At 53.0% G+C, this 21,924-nt stretch overlaps 1 protein-coding gene across 1 annotated transcript; it reads right to left on the reverse strand.

Annotated features, from left to right (window-relative positions):
- PHLDB3 (pleckstrin homology like domain family B member 3) lies at positions 1-21,157 on the reverse strand. The gene is made up of 17 exons (XM_029926043.1): positions 21,076-21,157; positions 20,830-20,938; positions 20,169-20,557; positions 19,458-19,640; positions 19,083-19,220; positions 17,644-17,772; positions 17,230-17,391; positions 16,118-16,228; positions 15,873-15,956; positions 15,373-15,483; positions 6,773-6,872; positions 6,512-6,602; positions 6,342-6,429; positions 5,923-5,979; positions 2,034-2,253; positions 1,606-1,691; positions 1-409 (listed from the first exon to the last, which is right to left on the reverse strand). The coding sequence occupies exons 2-17, from the start codon at positions 20,918-20,920 to the stop codon at positions 275-277; spliced, it is 2,175 nt and encodes a 724-aa protein (XP_029781903.1). The 5' UTR covers positions 20,921-20,938; positions 21,076-21,157; the 3' UTR covers positions 1-274.
- Between the last annotated feature and the right edge of the window lie 767 nt (positions 21,158-21,924).

A 21,924-nucleotide genomic window follows, 5' to 3' on the forward strand; every position in this document is an offset into this window, starting at 1 on the left:
TTTGTTTTCCTCCGTGTTTAATTCGGTATCACAGGAGCACCAATAAATAGTTCCTTCCCGCCCCTGCAATCTTCCTCCTGCCCCGGGCACGGCCCAGGGGCTGGCTTCCCGCAGCGGGAAGGTACCTGCAGCCCCTAACGCCAAGGCTCGGCCCGCCGAGCCGCGGCACCTGCAGGATTCCCGGAAGTTCCAAAGGGGCGGGCCCAGGCCTTCCGGCAGCGGGCGGGGCGGGGGCGGAGCCTCGCCGGGACGTCCCCCGAGAGGGCGTGGCCCCTCAGGGGGCGTGATTCTCGTCCGCGGCGGTCACGATGACGTCCATCCAAATGCGCATGGCCTCCGGGCTCGGTGCTACCATGTAGAAGAGGCGTTCGTAGGTTTTCACGCAGAACGTCAGGCGAGGGTTGGGGCTCTGGAGTAAGCAGCAGAGTGAAGGTGGCTAAGAGGGCATTTCGGTTCGAATCCCAGCCTTGCTGTTTACGTGCTTTGTGGCACTGGACACGTCACTTAGACTCTCTGAATCAATTTCCCCATTGTCTTAGTAAATAATGCTACCTACCTCACTGGGTTATGAAGAGCAAATGAATTAACATTTGGGGGGTTAGAATGTGGGGGCAGGAGGAATTTAAAAGGAGGACTCATAAAAAAGAGGACTCATGTCCTTATGTAGTAGAAATACAAACTTTCAAACTTTCCCTTCCCCAAATCTAGGTTCCCCTCGTTTATAACTGGGGAAAGCTAGTATCTACACCCCATTTATTAAGTACTTACTTGCCAGCCCTGAACTGAGTAAATCCCTTACACCCACTGCCTGTTGTTAACCTTCTCAACTCTGAGGAAACAGGTTGAACTGTGCCCATTTTGCAGGTGAGAAAAATAAGGCCAGCTAAGAGAAGTCACTTTCCTGATGTCCTACAGCTGGGATTCCAACCTAAGCTCTAAAAGGCGATAGTCCGGGCACCCGGATGACTGTCGGTCAAGTGCCTGACTTTGGCTCAGGTCACGATCTCACAGTTTGTGAGTTCGAGCCCTACATCGTGCTCTGTGCTGAACTGACTGCTCAGAGCCTGGAGCCTGCTTGGGATTCTCTGTCTCCGTCTCTCTCTCTCTCTCCCCCCCCTCATTCACTCTCTCAAAAATAAACATTAATAAAAAAGAAAAGGCCATAGTCAGCTGCTCTCCAGAGCTTTCTTAATACTATACCAGTTGCCAACATTTACATTCTGGCATTGCACTTGTGCAAATCTCGAATTCCTGTGTTCTCTAGGGTAAAAGAGTATGAAGTGACACCACGCGGCCCCTTCCCATTTGGCCACTACGGGCAGAGGCTGAGAAACCATCATCTCCTTTAGATGCGCCCAGGCTGCCTCAGTCCTCTCCCCGCCGTCTTCATTCACTCAGTCCCAGCTTGGCATCAGAGCTGACCGAACTTTTGCTCTAGATCTTTTGCCCCAAGAAAAACAACAGGGGCTGAGAGCCATAGAGACTGGATGGAGTACCCTGATGTGCGGTGTCTGGGTGGCCTTTCCCAGGGACAAGCTAATGTTTGACTGTAGGGGCTCTGACTGGAGGGCACGAGGGAGGGGGGGGACCGCGTGAGGGCTTCACCTTGAAGGCACAGCGTAAGTGATCGTAATAGACTTCCTCGATGGCCTGGAAGTAGATGACGCCTTTGAGCTTGGTCTCTTCCTTGTCTGATGGGGGGAGGTGAGGGAGAAACAGCCAATGAGAGGTGCGCATCTGTGTGTCAGGGCGGGATCGCTAGACCCAAGTCCCAGGACTGCTGCTGGGGTGAGGGACTGGTGACAGAGTCTGAAGGTCCCTAAAATACCCTGGTTGGGAGGTGAGTGAAGGTTGAGGTTGGAAGGGACACTGGACACGACTGGGGAATGGAGTCTTGGGAGCCAGACTCGTGGGCTTAAGATAGAAGGGCAGGAGGGAGCGGGTCTGTTAGGTGTCCGGTGGGGGAGGCCTCCGGAGTGGCCACTTCCAGGGTCTTGGGGGCCCGAGGACGCAGGCGGCCAGGCCCGGCTTACCCGCGTAGTAGGCCAGACGGCGGGCCTGGCGGTCAAAGCAGAACCACCGCTTCTTCCAGGTCTTGATGCGGCCGCCCATCTTCACCAGGGACCCGCGGCAGCAGCCCCCGGACACCCTCACATGCGGGCAGTTGTCCGGGTTGTGGCCCCAGCGTTCCAGGTGCTGCCGGAGATCCAAGACCCGAGGGCCGGGGGGGCAGGGTGGGGGCGTGGGCGGTGCCTGGGGAGCGAAGAGAAGGGGGCGGCTGACATCCAAGGTCAGGGAGGGGGTGGGCTGCAGCTCCCCTGTGAGGCCCGCCGCAGCCTTCAACAGCAGTATCAATGGTGGCAATCATGACAATGATCATGATCCGGCAGCCACCCTTGCGGACTATGACACCTTGCCCAGGGCTTTCTGGCAGCAACAACTTGACTCCCCATGACTGCCCTTGGGACCGGGCTACTAGGAGCCCCATTGTACGGAGGAGCAAATTGAGGCACCAAAATATAAACTAATCCACCCAGGGTCTCACAGAGCCCCCAGGTGGCAGAGCTGAAACACAAACCCAGGTCTTCCTGCCCCCAGAGCTCACCCCGAAACACAAGAGGTATGTCAGAGAAGTGAGGGAGCCCTGTGGGACCCTCATATACTGTGAAACAGGGACCAAATAAATGATCAATACTTGAGAGCAGTTTCTACTACTATGGTCGTTACTCTTGTGATGAAATCAGCGATCAGTACCTGTGCTAAGCGCTTTAGATGTATAATCCCCCTGCCCCTCAAACCCTCTTGGGACGTAAGTACATCATTACCCCCATTTTACAGATGTGGAAAGCAAGACTCAGAGAGGTTAAGTCACTAGGCCCAAGTCACACAGCTAGAAGTGACAGCAGCAGGATTCACCAGGCAGAGTGACTCTCTCTCGTGGCCACAGAAGGGAGAAGAATGAAGGCCATGAAAGTGTCTACTGTTTATAAGGCCCAGCCTGATCACACCTATTCTTTTCCCTGCAAAGAGTTGTATGATCCCCACAGTCACACCGAGGCTCAGAGTGGTGTGCCTCCAGTGCAGAGGCAGACCCCCTAGGGATTTTGTCACATGCAGCCACGGGGGGGTGGGGGGGTGGGCGGGCATGGTAGGTTGATGTCCCAACTGAAATCAGTCTGCTGGTTTTGGCCAGAGTGATGACCCCAGGGTCGTGGAATGGAGCCCCTTCTCAAGCATGGAGCCAGCTTGAGATTCTGTCTCCCTCTGCCCCCTCCCCCATTCCCATGCTCTCTCTCTCTCTAAAATAAATACAATACAATAAAATTAAAATTTAAAAAAATGCCACCTCGGGTCCGGTATGGGTGGGTGTAAGGTTCTGTGTGTCTAGCCGTCTTCCAGGCGGGCCAGTGCTGCTGGGCCACGGACCACGCCTTGTGAATCAAGGGCTCAGAAATCGAGTTGAGGAAACACAAGTGAGGCCAGTGCAAGGAAAGTTGAGAAACAGAGGAGACTCACTGCATGGAGATGGGGGGGGACGAGGGGGGGTAGGCTGCAAGGGGAAGGAGCAGTTAAAACGGCAGCCAGTGGGTCCTGGAATCTTCTGTGGGTCCTGTCGCCAAATCCAGACAGTTACACTAACGGTCACTGACGTGTATGAAAGCCCTCACTCTCGTGTTCAGCACTGTGTGAAGGGATCACAGTGGTCACCTTGTTTCCTCTCAAAAAAGAAACAAAACAAACCTCTACTGTTCCCATTTCCCAGATGAGGCAACTGAGGCTTCTAGAGAGGAAGTGGCTCACCACGGTCACCCAGGGAGGATGTGGCAGAGCGGGGACCCCAAATCCAGAACAGAGGGTGGCGGGGCTCACAACTCCACCGCTGCCCACCATGTCACCCCCACCGCACCCCTGCCCCTCTCGGGGATTCGGGGCTATCACAGCAACCTCCTCATGGGGCTGTTTCAAGAACAAGCTAAAGGCCAGGCTCTGCGCTCCCTCAATCACGATTCCAGGTGCGAATCCACAACCACACCCGGGTCCCCGCATTTGCGCATGCGCACAAGAAAGCAGCCTGGGGTTACATTGGTGGGGGTTGGGGGGACGCGCAACCGTGCACAAAGCGGGGAGCTGATGAATAAATGATGACGCTCTAAAGCAGGACCGCTTCATTTTTAATGAGGCAGAGCTCATGCTGACAGCCCGAAGGCTCCACTGCCCTTCCCGGTATATTTTACTCCCTGGTTCTTATCAGCACCTGACACACTATTTATTTTACTTATTGACGCTGGGTTTTCCTATGTGCCTCCCTAAACGCCAGCTTCCACCCAGGGGCTGTCATTTGGGTCACTGCTGTAACCCAGGGTCTACCACACAGTAGGCACTAAATAAATATTGGTTGGGGGAAAAAATAAGGCAAGGGCAGATGGTTGAGAAAACAAAAACCGGGTTGGGAACAAAGTGCTCGTTTACAGGGAAAAATAAATTCACAAAATATGGTTCGATCAGTACACGTGGAAAAGTATAGAGTGAGATTCGAAGTCTTCTCAGCAAGAGAAAACGCTTGTGCCTCCAGAGGTACAATGGGGCGACCCTCACTTCCCCCAATCCAAAGTATTTGTATTCATGCTATTAGCATAGGTAAAAATCAAATTTTAATAAGGAACAGTCAGCTGAGTCCAGAATGTGCAAAACTCCACCGAATGCATGACTCAATTTTTTTCCACCAATAAATGGCATTTTTTAAAAAGTAGGGAGGGAGGATTCTTTTCTTTCTTTCTTTCTTTCTTTTTTTTACTGTTTTTATTTATTCCTGAGAGAGAGAGATACAGAACATGAATGGGGATGGGCAGAGAGGGAGGGAGACAGGGAATCCAAAGCAGGCTCCAGGCTGTCAGCACAGTGCCCGACGCAGGACCTGAACCCGTGAACCATGTGAATATGGGTCATACATTAGAATAAGAATTAATCATCTTATAAAGTATGTCAATGGGATTTTTGTTATGGTAAAAAGAAAACATATCTGTTGGAGATACACAGTGAAGTATGGATGAAATGACACAATATCTGAATTTGCTTTAAAATATTCCAGTGAAGGGGCGCCTGGGTGGCTCAGTCGGTTAAGCGTCCGACTTTGGCTCAGGTCATGATCTCACGGTTTGTGGGTTCAAGCCCCGCATCGGGCTCTGTGCTGACAGCTCAGAGCCTGGAGCCTGCTTCGGATTCTGTGCCTCCTTCTCTTTCTGTTCCTCCCTTGCTCATGCTCTGTCTCTCTCTCTCTCTCAAAAATAAATGAACATTTTTTTAAATGCTTTAAAATATTCCAGTGCAAGGTGGGAAGTAGGTGAGGGATCCATAAAATGAAGCTGGCAAGTCAAACAAGATTCAAAACTGATAATCACTGGGACACCTGGCTGGCTCAGTGGATGGAGAGTGTGACTCTCAGTCTTGGGGTTGTGAGTTCAAGCCCCACGCTAGGTGTAGAGATTACTTAAGAAAAAAAAAATCTTGAAAAAAAACTGATAATCACCGAGGCTGCATGTTGGGGAACAGGGGCTTACAATCTATTCTACCTCTGCATATGCTCGAATATTTGTATAATACAGATTTCTCAAAGAATTGAACCCATTTTTAAAAGTTTTGAAAGCCCTGGCATATAGTTGCCCTCGTTCTAAAGTAACTGCTGACATTGTCTCCTACTTATAAAAGAGGAAACTGAGGCACAGAGAAGTAGAGCACGTTACACGAGGACATGTCACAGATATAAGTGGGAACAGAAACCAGCCTTTTCAGTCCCCCTCCCCTTGCCAAGGCCTGGGCACTTTTCTATGCCTTTGAAGGAGAGGAGAGGGGGGGATAAGAAAGGGCAGAGGCTGGGGCAGAAACAGAGCAGGGAGGTGAGGCTGAGGGCAGGGGCGGACTGACCATGATGGCAGGTACGGCAGGGCCTGAGGAACCTTCTGTGCTCCTTCTCATCCCTTCCTGTGGGTTCAGGACGAAGGAGTCAATGAGGATGCTAACCAATAAGAAGTGGGGAAAAACTTACTGGATCCCTGGGTCTGAGGGGGGAGGGGCTGGGGGGCAGGACCCCTGGGTCTGAGGGAGGAGGGGCTGGGGGCCTGGACCCCTGGGTCTGAGGGAAGAGGACCTGGGGGCCTGGGCCCTGGGTCTGAGGGAGAAAGGGCTGAGGGCCTGTATCCCTGGGTCTGAGGGAGGAGGGGTTGGGGGGCAGGACCCCTGGGTCTGAGGGAGGAGGAGCTGGAGGGCAGGACCCCTGGGTCTGACTGGGGGAGAAAGCTGGAATAGGATCTCCTGACTCTAAGCGGGAGGGGCCGGGGTCTCACCCTGGCCTTGAGCAGTCGCTCCCTCTCGGCCACAGCCTGCTGCAGGAGCCGCTCCATGCGGGCGATGTCTGGGTGGAGGGCCCCACAGCTGGGAGGAGGGAACAGAGACCAGGGCAGGCTCCAGTGGCCCGGCCTCTTCCCATCTCCCCACCTTCTCCCTGACGTCTCACCTGTTCCCGGGGCCACAGTTCAGCAGCTGATAGAGTGGGTGTCTTCCAGAGTCTCCCGATGCTGGTGGCAGGGCCGAAGTCTCCAGGGGTCCTGGGAAAGAAGGGCTGGGGCTAGGGGACCAGGATTCTCCCTCATCTGAGGCCCTCCACCTACAGGCATCCGGATTCCTCCATCTGTGTCCCGGGAAGGGAAGGGCGGTGGTGGGTAAGGAGGTGTGTGGGAATAAGTATGTTGGTGGAGGGGGCGGGGGAGACCCTCACCAGTACAATGGAGGGACAGAGGTCGGGGGGATCCCCTCTGGCTCCCTCTCTCTCCCCTCTTCCGGGGCAGACTTCCAGTCCTCTGGAGGCCGATGGAGCCCTGCCAACAAACACACAAGGCCGATGGGCACAGGGAGAGGCACTCAGTCCTGGCTGTTATGCCGGAGGACCGCCAAGTTAAACCAGTAGCTACCTGGCTCAGATCAGAGAGCGACGGTACACATGATGCTGAGGAAAAGCAGCGAGTCCCCAAGGACCACACAGTGCAAGGTGCGGAATGGCAGCTTTAGAGTCAGGAAGCAGATGAGTGGTTGCCAGGGGAGGGGGGAATTGAGGGGTGACAGCTACAGGGTGCCGGGTTCCTGCTGGGGCTGATGAAAAGGCAGTAAGATGGATTGTGAGGATGGCTGCACTGCCTGTGAATATACTAAAAACCACTGGATTGTTTACTTTAAATGGGGCGCCTGGGTGGCTCAGTTGGTTAAGCGGCTGACTCTTGATTTCGGCTCAGGTCACGATCTCGTGGTTCGTGGGTCAAGCCCGGTGTCGGGTTCTGTGCAGACAGCATGGAGCCTGCTTGGGATTCTCCGTCTTCCTCCCTCGGCCTCTCCCCTGCTCGCTCACCCTCCCTCCCTCTCTCTCTCTCTCAAAATAAATCAATAAACTGGTAACCCATGCTGTGCCCAGGAGGTGGACTGTTGGATGGAAACAAGGCGGGGGAGTGATCTCTATGAATACCCTGCCATACCCTTCAAACTCTGAACAGGGGAATGTTGGCTTTGAAAAAAATAAACATAACAACCCAATGTAACCTGTGCTCCTGGACCAGAAAAAACTTTGGTTTTATTTTGTTTGGTTTTCGCTGGAGGGAAAAAACAGCAGCAGCAGTGGAACAGCTGACAAAATATGAATAAGATCTGGTCATTTTAATAGTATTATCTCAGTGTTAGTTTCCTGAATTTGATCACTGCCCTGTGGTTATGCAAGAGGGTGGCCTTGACCTTAGGTAATAATGTAGGAAGGGTTTAGGGGTAAAGGGGAATCATGCTGCCGAGAAGGAAAATAAAGTGTGTGTGCGTGTGTGTGTGTGTGTGTGGGCACACAGAGAGAAAGGGATAATAAAGCAAATGTCAAATGCAGTCAAGTGTTAATTACAGAACCCGAATGCCAGGGATGCACGTATTCTTTCTACTGTGCCTGTAGTTTTTCTGTAGGTCTTAAATTACTTCAAAATAAAAAGTTACTAAAAAAATGAAAGTAAACTTATTTGACAGTAAGAAAGCAAGCAAGCTGAAATCATTTTCAAAAGAAACAAACAGAGGCGCCTTGGGTGGCTCAGTCTGTTAAGTGTCTGACTCTTGATTTTGGCTCAGGTCGCGGTCTTGCAGTTTGCGAGATGGAGCCCCACGTCGGGCTCTGTGCTCATGGTGCGGAACCTGCTTGGAATTCTCTCTCCTTCTCTGTCTGCCCTTCCCCTGCTCATACTGTTCTCTTTCTCTCTCTCAAAATAAATAAATAAGCTTAAAAAAAGGAAAAAACAGCAACTCTGCAGAGATAATAAGGAATAATAAAACAGGAGCACCTGGGGGCACCTGTGTGAGTCAGTTAAGCTTCCCACTCTGGCTCAGGTCACGATCTCACAGTTTGTGGGTTCAAGTCCCACATCAGGCTCTGTGCTGACGGCTCAGAGACAGAAGCCTGCTTCAGATTCTGTGTCTCCTCTATCTCTGCCCCTCCCCCACCTCTCTTTCTCAAAAATAAACAAATATTAAAAAAAAAAAAATAGGAGCACCTGGCAGGCTTAGCCAGTGGAGCAGGCAACTCTTGATCTTGGGATCGTGAGCTCGAGCCCCATGTTGGGTGTAGAGATTACTTAAAAATAAAATCCTTTTAAGTTTATTTATTTGGAGAGAGGTAAAGCATGCACATGTGCACAAGTGACATAGGGGCGGAGAGAGAGAGAGAGGGAGAGAGAATCCCAAGCAGCTCCCACAAACTTCAAGTTCATGACCTGAGCCAAGACTAAAGAGGAAGACCCTGAGCCGCCCTCAAAATAAAGCCTTTTTAAAACAATTATGTGTGGGTTTTTTAATGTTTACTCTTTTATTTTTGAGAGATGGAGAGACCCCGAGCAGGGGAGGGGCAGAGCGGGAGAGAGAGAAGGAATCCCAAGCAGGCCCGCACGTCAGTGCAGAGCCCCACCTAGGGCTCGAATTCTCCGACCATGAGATCATGACCTGAGCCAAAATCAAGAGTCAGACGCCTGACCCACTAAATCACCCAGGTGCCTCCCCAAATAAAATATTTTTTAAAAAAAGAATAATAAAAATTATACACTGCGTAATTGGAGCACCAGCAAGGATACTCACTGCTATAGATCATGACGCATCAAGATATTTAATCCACGAGTTAATACTAGTAAAGGACGGCAATTCTCTCTCTACAGAAGTATTGCAATGAACCAGTGAAGAGGAGTAACAGACTGGAAATTTACCAGAAACTAATAGATGGAGGCATCAATGCAGGCGAAGGAGACAGGCACACTACGTCCAGCAAGACTCGCAAAACGCTGACCCTGCATCTGCTCAGGGGTGGGGGCGGCGGGGGGACCCCCACAGTCAACTTCACAGGAAATACAAAGAGGCAGAGAGAGGACATTGACCGCCGCTGTGCGGGAATCGGCACCCCCTGCCTGGGAAACAGACAACCAGCTGGCTTCTTCCCCTAAATAAACTGCAAAGGGGATGAAGAAAAGAAACAGAGGGGGAAGTCCATAGATTAAAGACTTTAAAACATATAGCCACTAAGCAGAAGAAGAAAAAAGAAGGAAGGAGGAAGAAGAAAGAAGAAAGAGAAGAAGAAGAGGAGGAGGAAACAGGAAGACTAAACTACAGTGATTAGGGACAAACATTTAACTGATGGAACTTTAAAGGAAAGAGAGATACTACAGATGCAGGAAAGGCCAGGCTGGTGGGCATTCCCCAGGAGGCAGACCGGTCATCATTCAGGCGTATGAGGCGGGTTTCCGTAGGAGCAGCTCTTAGGTCTCCCTCCTGACACAGCTGGTGGTTCCAGAGTGTTCTTATGTAATCATGAAGCTGTGCAAGGGCTCCATGTGGTTTCCTATACTAATGTTATCTTTAATTTTGTTTTGAGAGACCAGGACAGAGCATGGTGGGGGAGGGGCATAGAGCAAAGGAGACACAGAATCCCAAGCAGGCTCCAGGCTCCAAGCTGTCAGCACAGAGCCTGACAAAGGGCTCGAACCCACAAACCAGGAGATCACAGCCTGAGATGAAGTTGGATGCTTAACTGACTGAGCCACCCAGGTGCCCTACTCATGTTATCTTAAAAAAAAAGGGGGGGGGCGCGCCTGGGTGGCTCAGTCGGCTACGTGTCCAGTTTCGGCTCAGGTCATGATTTCACGTTTCTAGGAGTTCAATCCCCTCATCGGGCTCTGTGCTGAGAGCATGGACCCTGCTTGGGATTGTCTCCCTCTGTCTCTGCCCCTCCCCACTCATACTGTCTCTCTCTCTCTCTCTCTCTTAAAAATAAGTAAATAAACATTTAAAAAATATATTAAAAGCCCAGGGAGCTGGGAAAGTTTTATTCCCCTTCACAGGGAGGAAACTGAGCCCCGGTGTCTCTTCACCCTTTCCTTGCATCAACAGATGTTTCCAGCACATCCTCGCTGAGACCTTAGATACCTGGCACTGAAGACACGAGTGGGCAAGGTGGACCCAGCCCTTGTCTGCATGTCACTTATGCTGTAGGAACTGAATAAATATCAGACAAATAAGTACATCATCAGAAATTGCAGTAAGCAAAGAATATAAGGTATCAGAAAGGAGGATCACCTTCCAACTGGAAGGCCAGGTCTGGATGCTGACCCTAAGGCCCAAAGAAAGAGACTTGGCCAGGGAAGACTGAATGGAACAGTGTTTCAGATAGAAGGACCAAAAATGCAAAGGCCCTGAGGCAGGCTCCTCAGTATGGAATGTTGGCAGGTCAGCGTGCCTGCAGCTCAGCAGAGCGTGTGTGGGGGACAGTGGTGAGGGGTAGGCAGGGGCCCCATCACGGACGGACGGACTCATAGGCTGGGTTGAGGAGGCTCAGGGGGCCGCTGACAGCTTCTGGTGTTGAGGATCGAAGTAGGAGGGGTCGAGATCACTGGCTCTTGTGCAGGAAACAGATTACTGGGAGACAGAAAGTAAGATGGAGGGAGAGAGACATCGATGAAGAGGCTGGTCTAGGGTCACAAAACCAGAGAGGAGGGTGGGAGTGGGTGGAGGGCAGGCGCTAATAATTATAATACTAATAATTGTAATTATAATCACAGTAACAGCAGCACATTCACTGAACACCTGCTATGTGCCAGGCATCATGCTGAGCACCTTAGCCATTAATGGGTGCTGTTATCATTCCCATTTGGCCGCTAAGTAAACTGAAGCAAAGAGACCTGTCGCAGTTCAGCCAGTTAGGAAATGGCAGAACCACTGAACCCAAGCAGTCAGTGCCCTCAGCTATCATGGGATCCTGGGAACAAAGGGGAGGAGATTGGGGAGGGATGTAACAGGGCCTGGAGGCACAGAGAGGAAGGAGCAAGGAACTGTGTAATGTGTTGACTCATGCATTCATTTATCCACTTGTCTATGTTTACCTGGCTGAGCAAATAAATAGCCGAGGGGCTCATCAAGTGCCCCAGGGTCCCCAGCCGGGCCCCCTGAGCTAGTGTTAGCCACGGTGGCCACTTGGATTCCGAAGGATTCCTAAGACGCCCTTGCATCCTGAAAGGCACGGCTTGGTTCTAATCTAGTTAGGCTGGGGCGGGGGGTGGGGCCGGTTACCTTGGCCAGTCCTGTCTTCCCAGGCTTGCCTTCCTCTCTGTAAAGTGAGTGTCTCCCCACCCTGCCATGGTTGGTGCAAGGATTATGTGAGTGACCTTGCGCAGAGCGCACAGGGGAGTGCCAGGAACGGTCCCCCAGGTGACATCCAGGTGCCAGGTGGGTGTGAGACCCACGGGAGCCGAGAGCTCAGGTGACAACTCCAGAGGAATGGACGGGGCCTCCCAGCAAGTATTTATAGACATGCAATTTGCTCCTAAGGGTCACAGTTATCCTCAGCCGCGGTGCCTGGCAACGGGGCTGCCACTTCACCTTTATCGGGCTGCCCGGGGAGCTGGCTGGAGAGTTAATTTCCCCTGCGGAAATCCTGCAAACCCTTCCCCTGATAATAATGGGACCTACTTCCGGGGGTTCTTCTGAGCAAAGGGGGGAATGTTGTTTCTAGACAGAAAGGTTTTCTGATCCATGTATTAGATTGGACCATGTCACACTGCCAATAGGTGACTGCTTCTCATGCCCAGATAATAGCTTCAAAACGATAAAATGGCTTAGGGGGCACCTGGCTGACTCAGGTGGGTACAGTGTGTGACTCTTGCTCTCGGTGTGGTGAGTTCAACCCCATGTTGGGCGTGGAGCTACTTAAAAAGGATGGATGAATGAATGAATGAATGAATAAGATAAAATGGCTTAGAGCAGACCCTGGCCTACCTGAAGCACTCAAAAATCATGATTGCTGGGGCACCTGGGTGGCTCAGTCCGTTGAGTGTCCGACTTTGGCTCAGGTCATGATCTCACTGTTTGTGAGTTCGAGCCCCCATATCAGGATCTGTGCTGACAGCTTGGCGCGTGGAGCCTGCTTGGGATTCTGTGTTTCCTGCTCTCTCTATCTCTCTCTCTCTCAAAAATAAAAACATTTAGGGGCGCCTGGGTGGCTCAGTTGGTTAAGCATCCTACTTCAGCTCAGATCATGATCTTATGGTTCGTGGGTTCAAGCCCCGCGTCAGGCTCTGTGCTTACAGCTCAGAGCCTGGAGCCTGCTTCAGATTCTGTCTCCCTCTCTCTGCCCCTTCCCTGCTCATGCTCTGTCTCTCTCTCTCTCAAAAATAAATAAACATTAAAAAAACTTTTTAAATAAATAAAAGCATTTAAAATTTTTTGAAAAATCATGATTGTTATTAACATTAACTAATAAGAAATATCATATATTACATGTTACATGTGCCTATAATTACATCAGACAATATAATAATTAATATTAACTAATGGTATCATTGTGTGCACTAAAAAGGACACACACACACGCACACACGGGTATTCCTAACAGCATTGCTTAAACTACAAAAGCCTCCAATCCCCATCGGCAGAGGGAGGGCTGGCTCAATGGCCCCACGTAGACCTCTGTGCCCCACCGGAGCCTGGAGCAGTCAGGGCCCTGAAAACAGGGCCCGGGTTCAAATCCCAGCCATGCTGCATTCCAGTTACTTAACTACTTCACCCCTCTTTCTCCATTTCTTTACCTATAAAAAAATGGAGGCAAGAACCCACCTGGTAATATTACTGCAAAGACCAAATGAGTGAATTTGTGTGAAGCATTTAAAACAGAGCCCTGGGGGGCGTCTGGGTGGCTCAGTCATTTAGGCGACTGACTTCAGCTCAGGTCATGATCTCACAGTTCCATGATCTCACGGTTCCTGAGTTCGAGCCCCGCATCGGGCTCTCCCCTCTCAGTGCAGAGCCCGCTTTGAATCCCCTGACTCCCTCTCTGTCTGCCCCACTCCAGCTCACACTCTCTCTCACATTCTCAGAAATAAACAAGCATTAAAAAAAATTACATATGGGGCGACTGGGTGGCTCAGTCCGTTGAGCATCTGACTTCGACTCAGGTCATAACCTCACAGTTCGTGGGTTCAAGCCCCACATCGGGCTCTGTGCTGACTGACCGCTAGCTCAGAGTCTGGAGCCTGCTTCAGAATCTGTGTATCTTTCTCTTTCTGTCCCTCCCCTGTTCACGCTCTGTCTCTGTCTGTCTCTCGAAAATAAATAAATGTAAAAAATATTTTTTTAATAAATAAATGAATAAAAATATATAAAAATAAAAGAAAACAGTGCCTGGCACTTCTAAGGACTCAACAAATGTCAGCTGTCATCATTACTATTGCTTATCCTGTTATCATTAGAGTCATTAAAAATGATGAGGCAGCTCTAAATCTATCAGTAGGAAACAATCTCCATGGTAGAGTGTTAAGTTAGAAAATAAAAGCCAACGAGGAGCTGACATACACACTTTTGAAAAAACACTCATGTGATATGAGAGCTACCAACGTGTAAGCGCTTACCACGCAGCTGCACACCTGACACAAGACTTTCCACCTAATACTCACCCCCACCTCTGACACTCTCTACTCTGTTTCATTTTATTTTTTTTTAATGTTTTTTTTTTTTTTTTGAGACAGAGAGAGACAGAGCACAAGCATGGGAGGGGCAGAGAGAGAGGGAGACACAGAATCCAAAGCAGGCTCCAGGCTCTGAGCACAGAGCCCGTCGTGGGGCTTGAACCCACAAACCGTGAGATCATGACCTGAGCCGAAGCGGGACGCTAATGGACTGAGCCACCCAGGCGCCCCTACTCTGTTTCATTTTAAAGAGTTAGCAACAACCCTTTCAGTGAATGGTAATCTGTTAATAAGTGGGGACCCCCAGGGTTAGGGAGATCTGGAAGCAGGGGTACCCAGGAAACAAGTAGCTGTCTAGGGAGGGGGCCTGGGGCCAGTGGGGCGGAGAGAGGAGGCCTTCTTATCAATCTGCCCTGACTGGCTGCTTTTAAAATGTACTCCTGGGTGAAAGAGGAATCCTTTCGCACTGCTGGTGGGAATGCAAACTGGTGCAGCCACTCTGGAAAACAGCGTGGAGGGTCCTCAAAAACTGAGAAATAGAACTACCCTACGACCCAGCAACTGCACTACGAGGTATTTATCCAAAGGATAGAGGAGTGCTGATTATAAGGGGCGCATGCACCCCAGTGTTTATAGCGGTGCTGTCAACAAGAGCCAAAGTATGGAAAGAGCCCAATACAATGGAGTATTACTCGGCGACCAAGAATGAAATCTTGCCATTTGCGACTACGTGGATGGAACTGGAGAGTATCAGGCTAAGCGAAATGAGTCAGAGAAAGACAAAATGCCGTGTATGACTTCACTCATGTGAGGACTTTAAGATACAAAACAGATGAACATAAGGGAAGGGAAGCAAAAATAATATAAAAACAGAGAGGGAGGCAACCATAGGAGACGCTTCAATACAGAGAATAAAATGAGGGTTGCTGGCAGGGTGTTGGGTGGCGGGGGGGGGCGCTAACTGGGTGAAGGGCACTGAGGAGGACACTTGTTGGGACCAGCCCTGGGTGTCTATGTAAGTGATGAGTCACTAAATTCTCTTCCTGAAATCATCACTACACTATATGATACCGAATTTGGATTTAAATGAAAAAGAAAATTGTTCCATTAAAAAATTAATTAACTTAAAAAATAATAATAATAAAATGCCCTCCTGGGCGCACCCAGTTAGTTCCATTTTGCCAGGGGAGTGGTAGGATGTCAGGCAGAAGAAAGAAAATTGATACATGAAGCTTGAACCTCATAAAAATTAAGTTAAAATACCCCTGGATCACAGGTCCCTCTCCCCCACGCTCCCGGGGCAGGGAAAGCCACAGAGAAAGTTCTGGAGATGTCCTGACAGCGAGACACTGGGGGGAGGTACCTGCAGAGAGCTGTGAACGGAGAACAGGCAGGAAGAAGCGGAGGTGGCAGAGTGGGCGGCGGGGTCCTGCAGCACCAGCAGCTGCCGGTCTGTCTTCTGCGTGAACAGCAGCTTCAGGAGAAGAGGTCAAGGTTAATGGGAGCTGGAAAGATCACAGGTGGACCTACCTGTTCCTGGGTGCTCTGGCCCATGGCTCCAGCATCAGCCCATTTCTCAGATGGAAAAACAAAGGGTCAAGGGTACAAGAGAGCTGGGCCCTGGTCTTAGGGAAAAAGGGCTAGGGGCAGAGACGACTGGGTCCCTGAGGAGGGAAGGGCGGGGGCCTGAACTCCGGGGTCCAAAAGGGAAAAAGTGTTTTGGGGGCTGAGAAATGTGGATCCCAGGGGAGAAGGGTGTGGGGCCCAGACTCCTGAAGGAGGCAGAAGAGGCTGGGATTGAACTCCTGGGTCTGAGGGGGGAGGGCTGGCGGTGCTGGAAATCCCACTGGAAATCCCGCATACCTTAGTGAGGGCCTGGCTGGGCTCAGAGAAGTCCCCTCCAGGGGGCCCCTGAAGGCAGTTAAGCTGGAGCAGTCGACTCCGTTCCTGAGGGAGAGCAAGCGGTCACCAGTTCCCGTGTCGCAGTCGAAATGGGCTGTCGCAGTGGCCTTCTCTGACGCCAGGAGACCTCCCGGGGTGCTGCGTGGCAACGGGATGCCCCCAGGGGGAAGAGAGGACAGCTGGGCAGGTCTCCCAGGAGGACTTACCTGCGTCAGGGCCTCGAGGGCCTCCTCCTTCTTCCGGCTCAGCCCCCTGCTCTCAGCGGCCATCTGCTCCCCCAGCGACCTGAGCTGCTCCTCTAAGACCTGGATGCGGCGCTGCAGGGCACACCGGAGTGACCTGGTCACTCAGCTGCCCCCAGGGTTCCCAGCCGCTCCCACAGAGCCATGTCCTCCGAGGGAGCCTGGGGTTTGCCGGACCCCGTAACAGAGACCCTGGGCACCCAGATGGGAGGGGTGGGCGCTGGGGCCTCAGAGTTAAACTGGGGGCTCCGAGTAAGGCTCCCTGGTGTCCTCTTCCCTTTGAGGGGTCCGGAAGAGACCTGGGGGGGTGTTGGAGGGGCTGGAGGATCTGATGTACAGAGACCGAGGGAGATGGAGACCCAGAGAGTCGTGGTGAACAGAGAAAGGGACAGAGAAACAAACCAGAATAGATACAAAAAAGAAGGACCGAGACGGAGACAGACCCCAAGAGAAAGATGCAGAGAAAAGAGACAAGACACGACTTTACAGAGACAGATGGACACAGTGTGAGACAGGAAGTGAGAAGAGACAGTGACAGAGACCCAGAAATGGAGTAAGGCAAAGGAGACCCACGTCAGATCCTGCTAATCGGAAACTTCAGAAAACTTTGTGTTAAATATAGTCAAAACATGTCACTTTTTTCAGCTGGACTTGACCTACCCTTGAATATTAAACTCCCGGAGAGGACCGGCAGGATTCTCTTTTTGGACTTCGGTTTGGGAAGCAGAGGCGAAGACCGAGTGGGTTCAGATCCCACCTCTGTCCTCTATAAACTGAGCAACCTTGGAAAAGTTTCCTTGAGCACCTTGACCTTCACTTTCTGCACTTATAAAGTGGAGAGAAGGTAAGGTTTGCCTCCTAGGATTCTTGTAAGTATTCGATGAGCAAAGAAAGATTCATGAAACATTTAGAACCGGGCCTGGCACATAGTAAATGCTCAATAAACATCAATGCTTGTTACTGCTCTGAAGGACGGGATCCAGGCAGGAAAGGAGGACAGAGAAAGGGCCAGACATGGAATGGAGGGGAACAGAGGGCAACGCCGAGAGAGGCAGGGCCAGCCCGATCCGACTTACCCTGTGCTGTGCCACGCTGGCCTGAAGTTCCCGGACCTTGGGGTCCAGGGTCTGGGCCCCGGGACTGTCCCGGTCCTCATCCTCCCGCCGACTCTCCTGCTCCAGCTGCTGGAATTCTAGGTCCTCGTAGGCACGCTGGGCCACATCCAGCTGCTCCCTCATCTGCGGGTGGGAATGCAAAAAAGGCTGGAGGCCTGGACCCCTAGGGCACAGGGAGTAGTGGGCTGGGGCCAGGAGCCCCAATCAAGGAGGTAAGAGGGGCCTGAGGATCTAGACTCCAGAGTCCTGGAGCTTACAGGGCTGGGGCCTGAACTCCTAAGGGAGGGAGGAGGGGACTGAGGGCCTGGACGTCTGGGTCCTGAGGAAGGAGCAGCCCGGACCTCAGGTCCCCGAGAGGATCCAGAGGAAGCTGACCTCCTGTACTCCCTGCAGAAGCCGCTCACGCTGGTCCTCTGGCTGCGAGTCGAGTTGTCCCTGGGCCTCCTGGAGTCTCTGGCGAAGACCCTCCACGCGATCCCGCTCCTGGCTCAGCCGCTTCTGCTCCTGAAAGAGCAGCCGGGCTCTCAGCCACAGTCTGGACACAGGAAGTGACACAGAGGCCGGCGTGGGCCGGGCCAGCCAGAACTCAGAAGCCCGCCTGGGTGCTGGCGCCAAGAGTGCAGGGACCCAATCTGTCTGGCTCACTCTCGTGCAGGCTGGGCCGGTTACACTCAGAACAGACTGAGACATCAGGGCAGGGGAGCATGGAGACTGGGAACTGAGAGTCGGGAGCAATTTCTACGGGGGTGATCCAAGACTTCCTGGGTGGGGGAGGAGCTTAAGATAAGCCACAAAAATCAGGGAACATTTAGGAGCACCTGGGTGGCTCAGTCAGTTAAGCCTCCAACTCTTGATTTCGGCTCAGGTCATGATTTCACCGTTTGTGGGATTGAGCCCCACATTGGGCTCTGTGCTGACAGTGTGGAGCCTCCTTGGAATTCTCTCTCTGCCCCTCCCCTGTGCTCTCCCTCTCTTTCAAAATAAATAAACTTAGGGGGCGTCTGTGTGGCTCAGTTGGTCATGATCTCGCAGTTCATGGGTTCAAGCCCCACAATGGGCTCTGCGCTGAAGACTCAGAGCCTAAAGCCTGCTTGGGATTCTGTGTCTCTCTCTCCCTCTGCCCCTCCCCGCCCCCATGCTCTGTCTCTCAAAAATAAATAAAAACATCAAAACATTTTAATTAAAATAAAGAATGAATAGGTTCTTAAATGATTTACATACGATATCATATTGGGATTGGCTTTTAAAACTGGGGACAGGGGAGGCGCCTGGGTGGCTCTGTGGGTTAAGCATCTGGCTTTGGCTCAGGTCATGATCTCACAGTTTGTGGGTTCGAGCCCCACATCGGGTTCTGTGCTGACAGCTCGAGCCCAGAGCCTGCTTCGGATTCTGTGTCTCCCTCTCTCTGCCCCTCCCCTGCTCATGCTCTGTCTCTCTCTCAAAATAAAATAAAGACATAAAAAGAATTTTTTTAAATAAATAAAACTGGGGACAGGGAAGCAAACTGGGGGATAGGAAACAAAAAAGTAAGATTAATCCCTGCTGAAGCCAGTGAGCCCATACACGTGGCCAGCATCTGACTATTTTGTCTGTCAGTTTGACATTTTTCACAGTATGACATTTAAAGACCAGAGGCGGGGCAAAGGGAGAGCCCCAAGCGCAGCCCTCCCCCCCCCCCTCGCAATGACTCAGGCTCTAGAATCAGGGAGGGAGGAGGAACCCAGTGCTGGGGCTCGGGTCCCAGGAGCACCACCAGGAGGATCCGTCCCACAAGGAAGGAAACTGGTGGGGCAGTGCCCGCAGGACAAACAGACCTGTTCCCGCTGCTCCCGGCTGCCCTGCTCCGTTTCCACCTGCTGTCCAAGGAGCTCTCGGAGCTGCTCCTCCTCGCGCCGGGCAGCCACCCGCTCCCCAGCCAGCTCACCCCGCAGAAGGGCCACTTCCACCTCCATCTGCGGAGAGAATGCAAGGACTGGGGCCCAGAGGCCTGGGTCCGAGGAAGGTGGAGGCGAGGCACTCGGACGCCCGAAGCCGAGTAGGGTGCCTGGGAGTCTGAGCTCTTGGATTCCGAGGCAGGACAGGGCTGGAGGCCTAAAGAATCGGATCCCGCAGGAGGAAAGGCCTGGGAGCCTGGCCTTGAGGGTTCCCCTGGAGCTGGGGCCAGACTTCTCACGAGGTCCGCGCCTCACCTCGATCCTCAGCTCCTTCCTCTGGCGCTGTAGCTCCTTCACTCGCTGCTCCATCAGCGCCACGCGGGTCAGTGCCTCTAGCTGCTGCTCTCGAAGCCTCCGCGCCGCCCCTCGCACCTTCTCCCCAGGTGGGGCGGATGCCGGGGGCGTGACGGGGACCGGTGCTGGGGGCGGAGCCTCCCCCTAAGGTTGAAGGGTGAGACTGGTCAAGAGGGGAGGACTCACCCTCGCAGCCACTGGGTAGGTCGCGTCCCCCACCGCATTCCCACGACAGCCCCAGTCACTTTCCACGCCCAGTTATCCAAGTGGGGGCGGGGTGCAGGTGCGGTGTCACCCGGCCTGGGAGGAGGCGCAGGCTCTCTCGCTCTCTTTCTCCCCGGGTCTGAGTTTTTCACTCTGTTTCTCTGGGCTTTGTTTCTCCGATTCATCTGTCTCTATCTCTGAATCGCTATGTCTGTCCCTCTCAGAGTATTTTCCTTTCTCACAACTTCTGTCTCTCCATTTCTCTGAGTATCTGTGTCCTTTGTTTCTGGGTTTCTGTGTCTCTATCCTCATCTCTCTGAGTCTCTGTCTCTGGTCTTTTTGTCTCTGTCTTGGGTCCTTGTCCTTTTCTCCCTGTCTCCAGATCTCTCTATACCTGTCCCTTTGTGTCTCTGTCACCCGCAAGCGCCTCTCTTGGGGCCCCCCGTGACCCCTCCTTCGGTCCCTCACCGCGTCGCGGCTGCTCTCCGTGCTGCTGCCTTCTCCCACTTCTTCCTCTTCCTCAGCCTGCTGCTCAGCTCCTCGGCCGCTGGGAAGCTCCTTCACTCTCTGGGGCTCCTCGGGGGCCTCGGAGGCCTCCGGCTTGTGGGCGTCCTCGGCGTGCACCTGGGGCTGCGTAGCCCCATGGGGACGGTCCTCTGCGTCGCACTCCGGTACCGTAGGCGGCTGGCACCCCTCCTCCGGACCGTTCGGCGTCCCCAAGGCCGCTCCGGGCTCCAGCGGAGTGGGCCTGCCCCTGAGTTCCGGGGGCGTGGCCTGGCAGCGTGGGGGTGTGGCCCGGGGGCCAGAGCAGCTCCAGACGACTCGGGCGCGTGGACCAGAGCTCCAGGAGGCGGGGCCTAAGAGATCAAAGTCTGGAACTGAGCGATCGTGGGCGTGGCCTGGAGTTTCTAGGGGCGGGGTTCGATGGCTCCCAGGCCGCCACACCCCCGAAGGCCAGACCCGACCGGAATTTGAGTCGGGGTCTTAGCACGCCCCCTACTGGCCTTCTCCCTCCTACCAAAGTGTCTAGCCTTGGACCCTCCCAGCAGCTACCCACAAAGCCATAGACCACCCTAAAGCGACCCCATCTCCTTCTCCCTCCGGGACTTCGGCGTCCAGGCTCCCGTACCCTCCTTTCCCGAGCCTGGTAGACTTGGCTCCGACTCCAGCGTAGCGGGGAGTAGCGCCCATGCCTTCTCACTCCCGGATCCAGCAGTCATGGCTCCTAGTTTCCCTCTCTAGACAAACCGAGAGTCTGCGTTCTCTGCTCCTCCCCGGAGCTGGATTCCCAAACTCCAGCCTCCCTCCTCCCCCGGGCGCCCAGAAGGCCGAGAGCCTCCAGCCCCCTCTTCCCCCGCAGCCCCTGCCCCCTCACCAGATCGGGCTGCGGCGCGCGCGTCTTTCTGCGCTCCTGGCGCTGCCTTTTCTGTCTACAGGACAGGTGGCTGGGAAAGAGGGAGGAGAGAAGCTGTTCTGTCCCCCTCCCCAGCAGCCCGGAAGTGGAGGGGGGGACAACAGGTCCAACAGCTCTCGTAGGAGGAGGGAGAGACCAGCTTGCCCCGCCCGCGGCCACGGCATCCGGCCATCCCGGCCCCACCGGCCCCACCCTTGGAAAACCCAGCATCACGACCCCCACTCTGCCTCCAACGCCCCCCTTCCGCTCCTATCCCCTAGAGGGCTAGACATCTTGATCACCTATGTATAAACGCCTCCCTAAGGCCGAAACCCCGGGAATCCTGAAAGAAAGTGGGGGGGGATGGAGATAGGGGCCTCTCCCCTCTAATGAGCCCTTTAGAAGGGCTCCAACCGGTTTGGGGAGCTGGGCAAGGGGAGGGGGTGCCCTGAGCTGAGTCAGAGACCCGCCCAGAGACCGGGGAAATGTGCCCCCCCCACTCTGCTATGGGGTGGAGGGCAGAGGTTAAAGGTCTCAGCCAGACCCTTTCCTCTCTGGGCAAAAACAGGAAAATAACTGGCTTATGAGAGAGGATTATTGGATATCAGGAGCTGTGCTCAACACTTTATACACGTTAATTTTATCCTTACAGTAGCCTAATGAGAAGATTACTATCTCCATTTTATAGCTGGGGAAACTGAGGCTGAGGGGGACAAATGCGCCCGAAGTCTATACATGGTGTTAATCTTAAAGCTGGATTTGTTCTCTGGCAAGTCTGTGTTCTTAACCATCAGGCATACTGTCATTCTGTCATTCCTGCCGCCAGGAAGT

This window comes from Suricata suricatta, chromosome 16, assembly GCF_006229205.1.
Source record: "Suricata suricatta isolate VVHF042 chromosome 16, meerkat_22Aug2017_6uvM2_HiC, whole genome shotgun sequence".
Lineage (NCBI taxonomy): Eukaryota > Metazoa > Chordata > Mammalia > Carnivora > Herpestidae > Suricata > Suricata suricatta.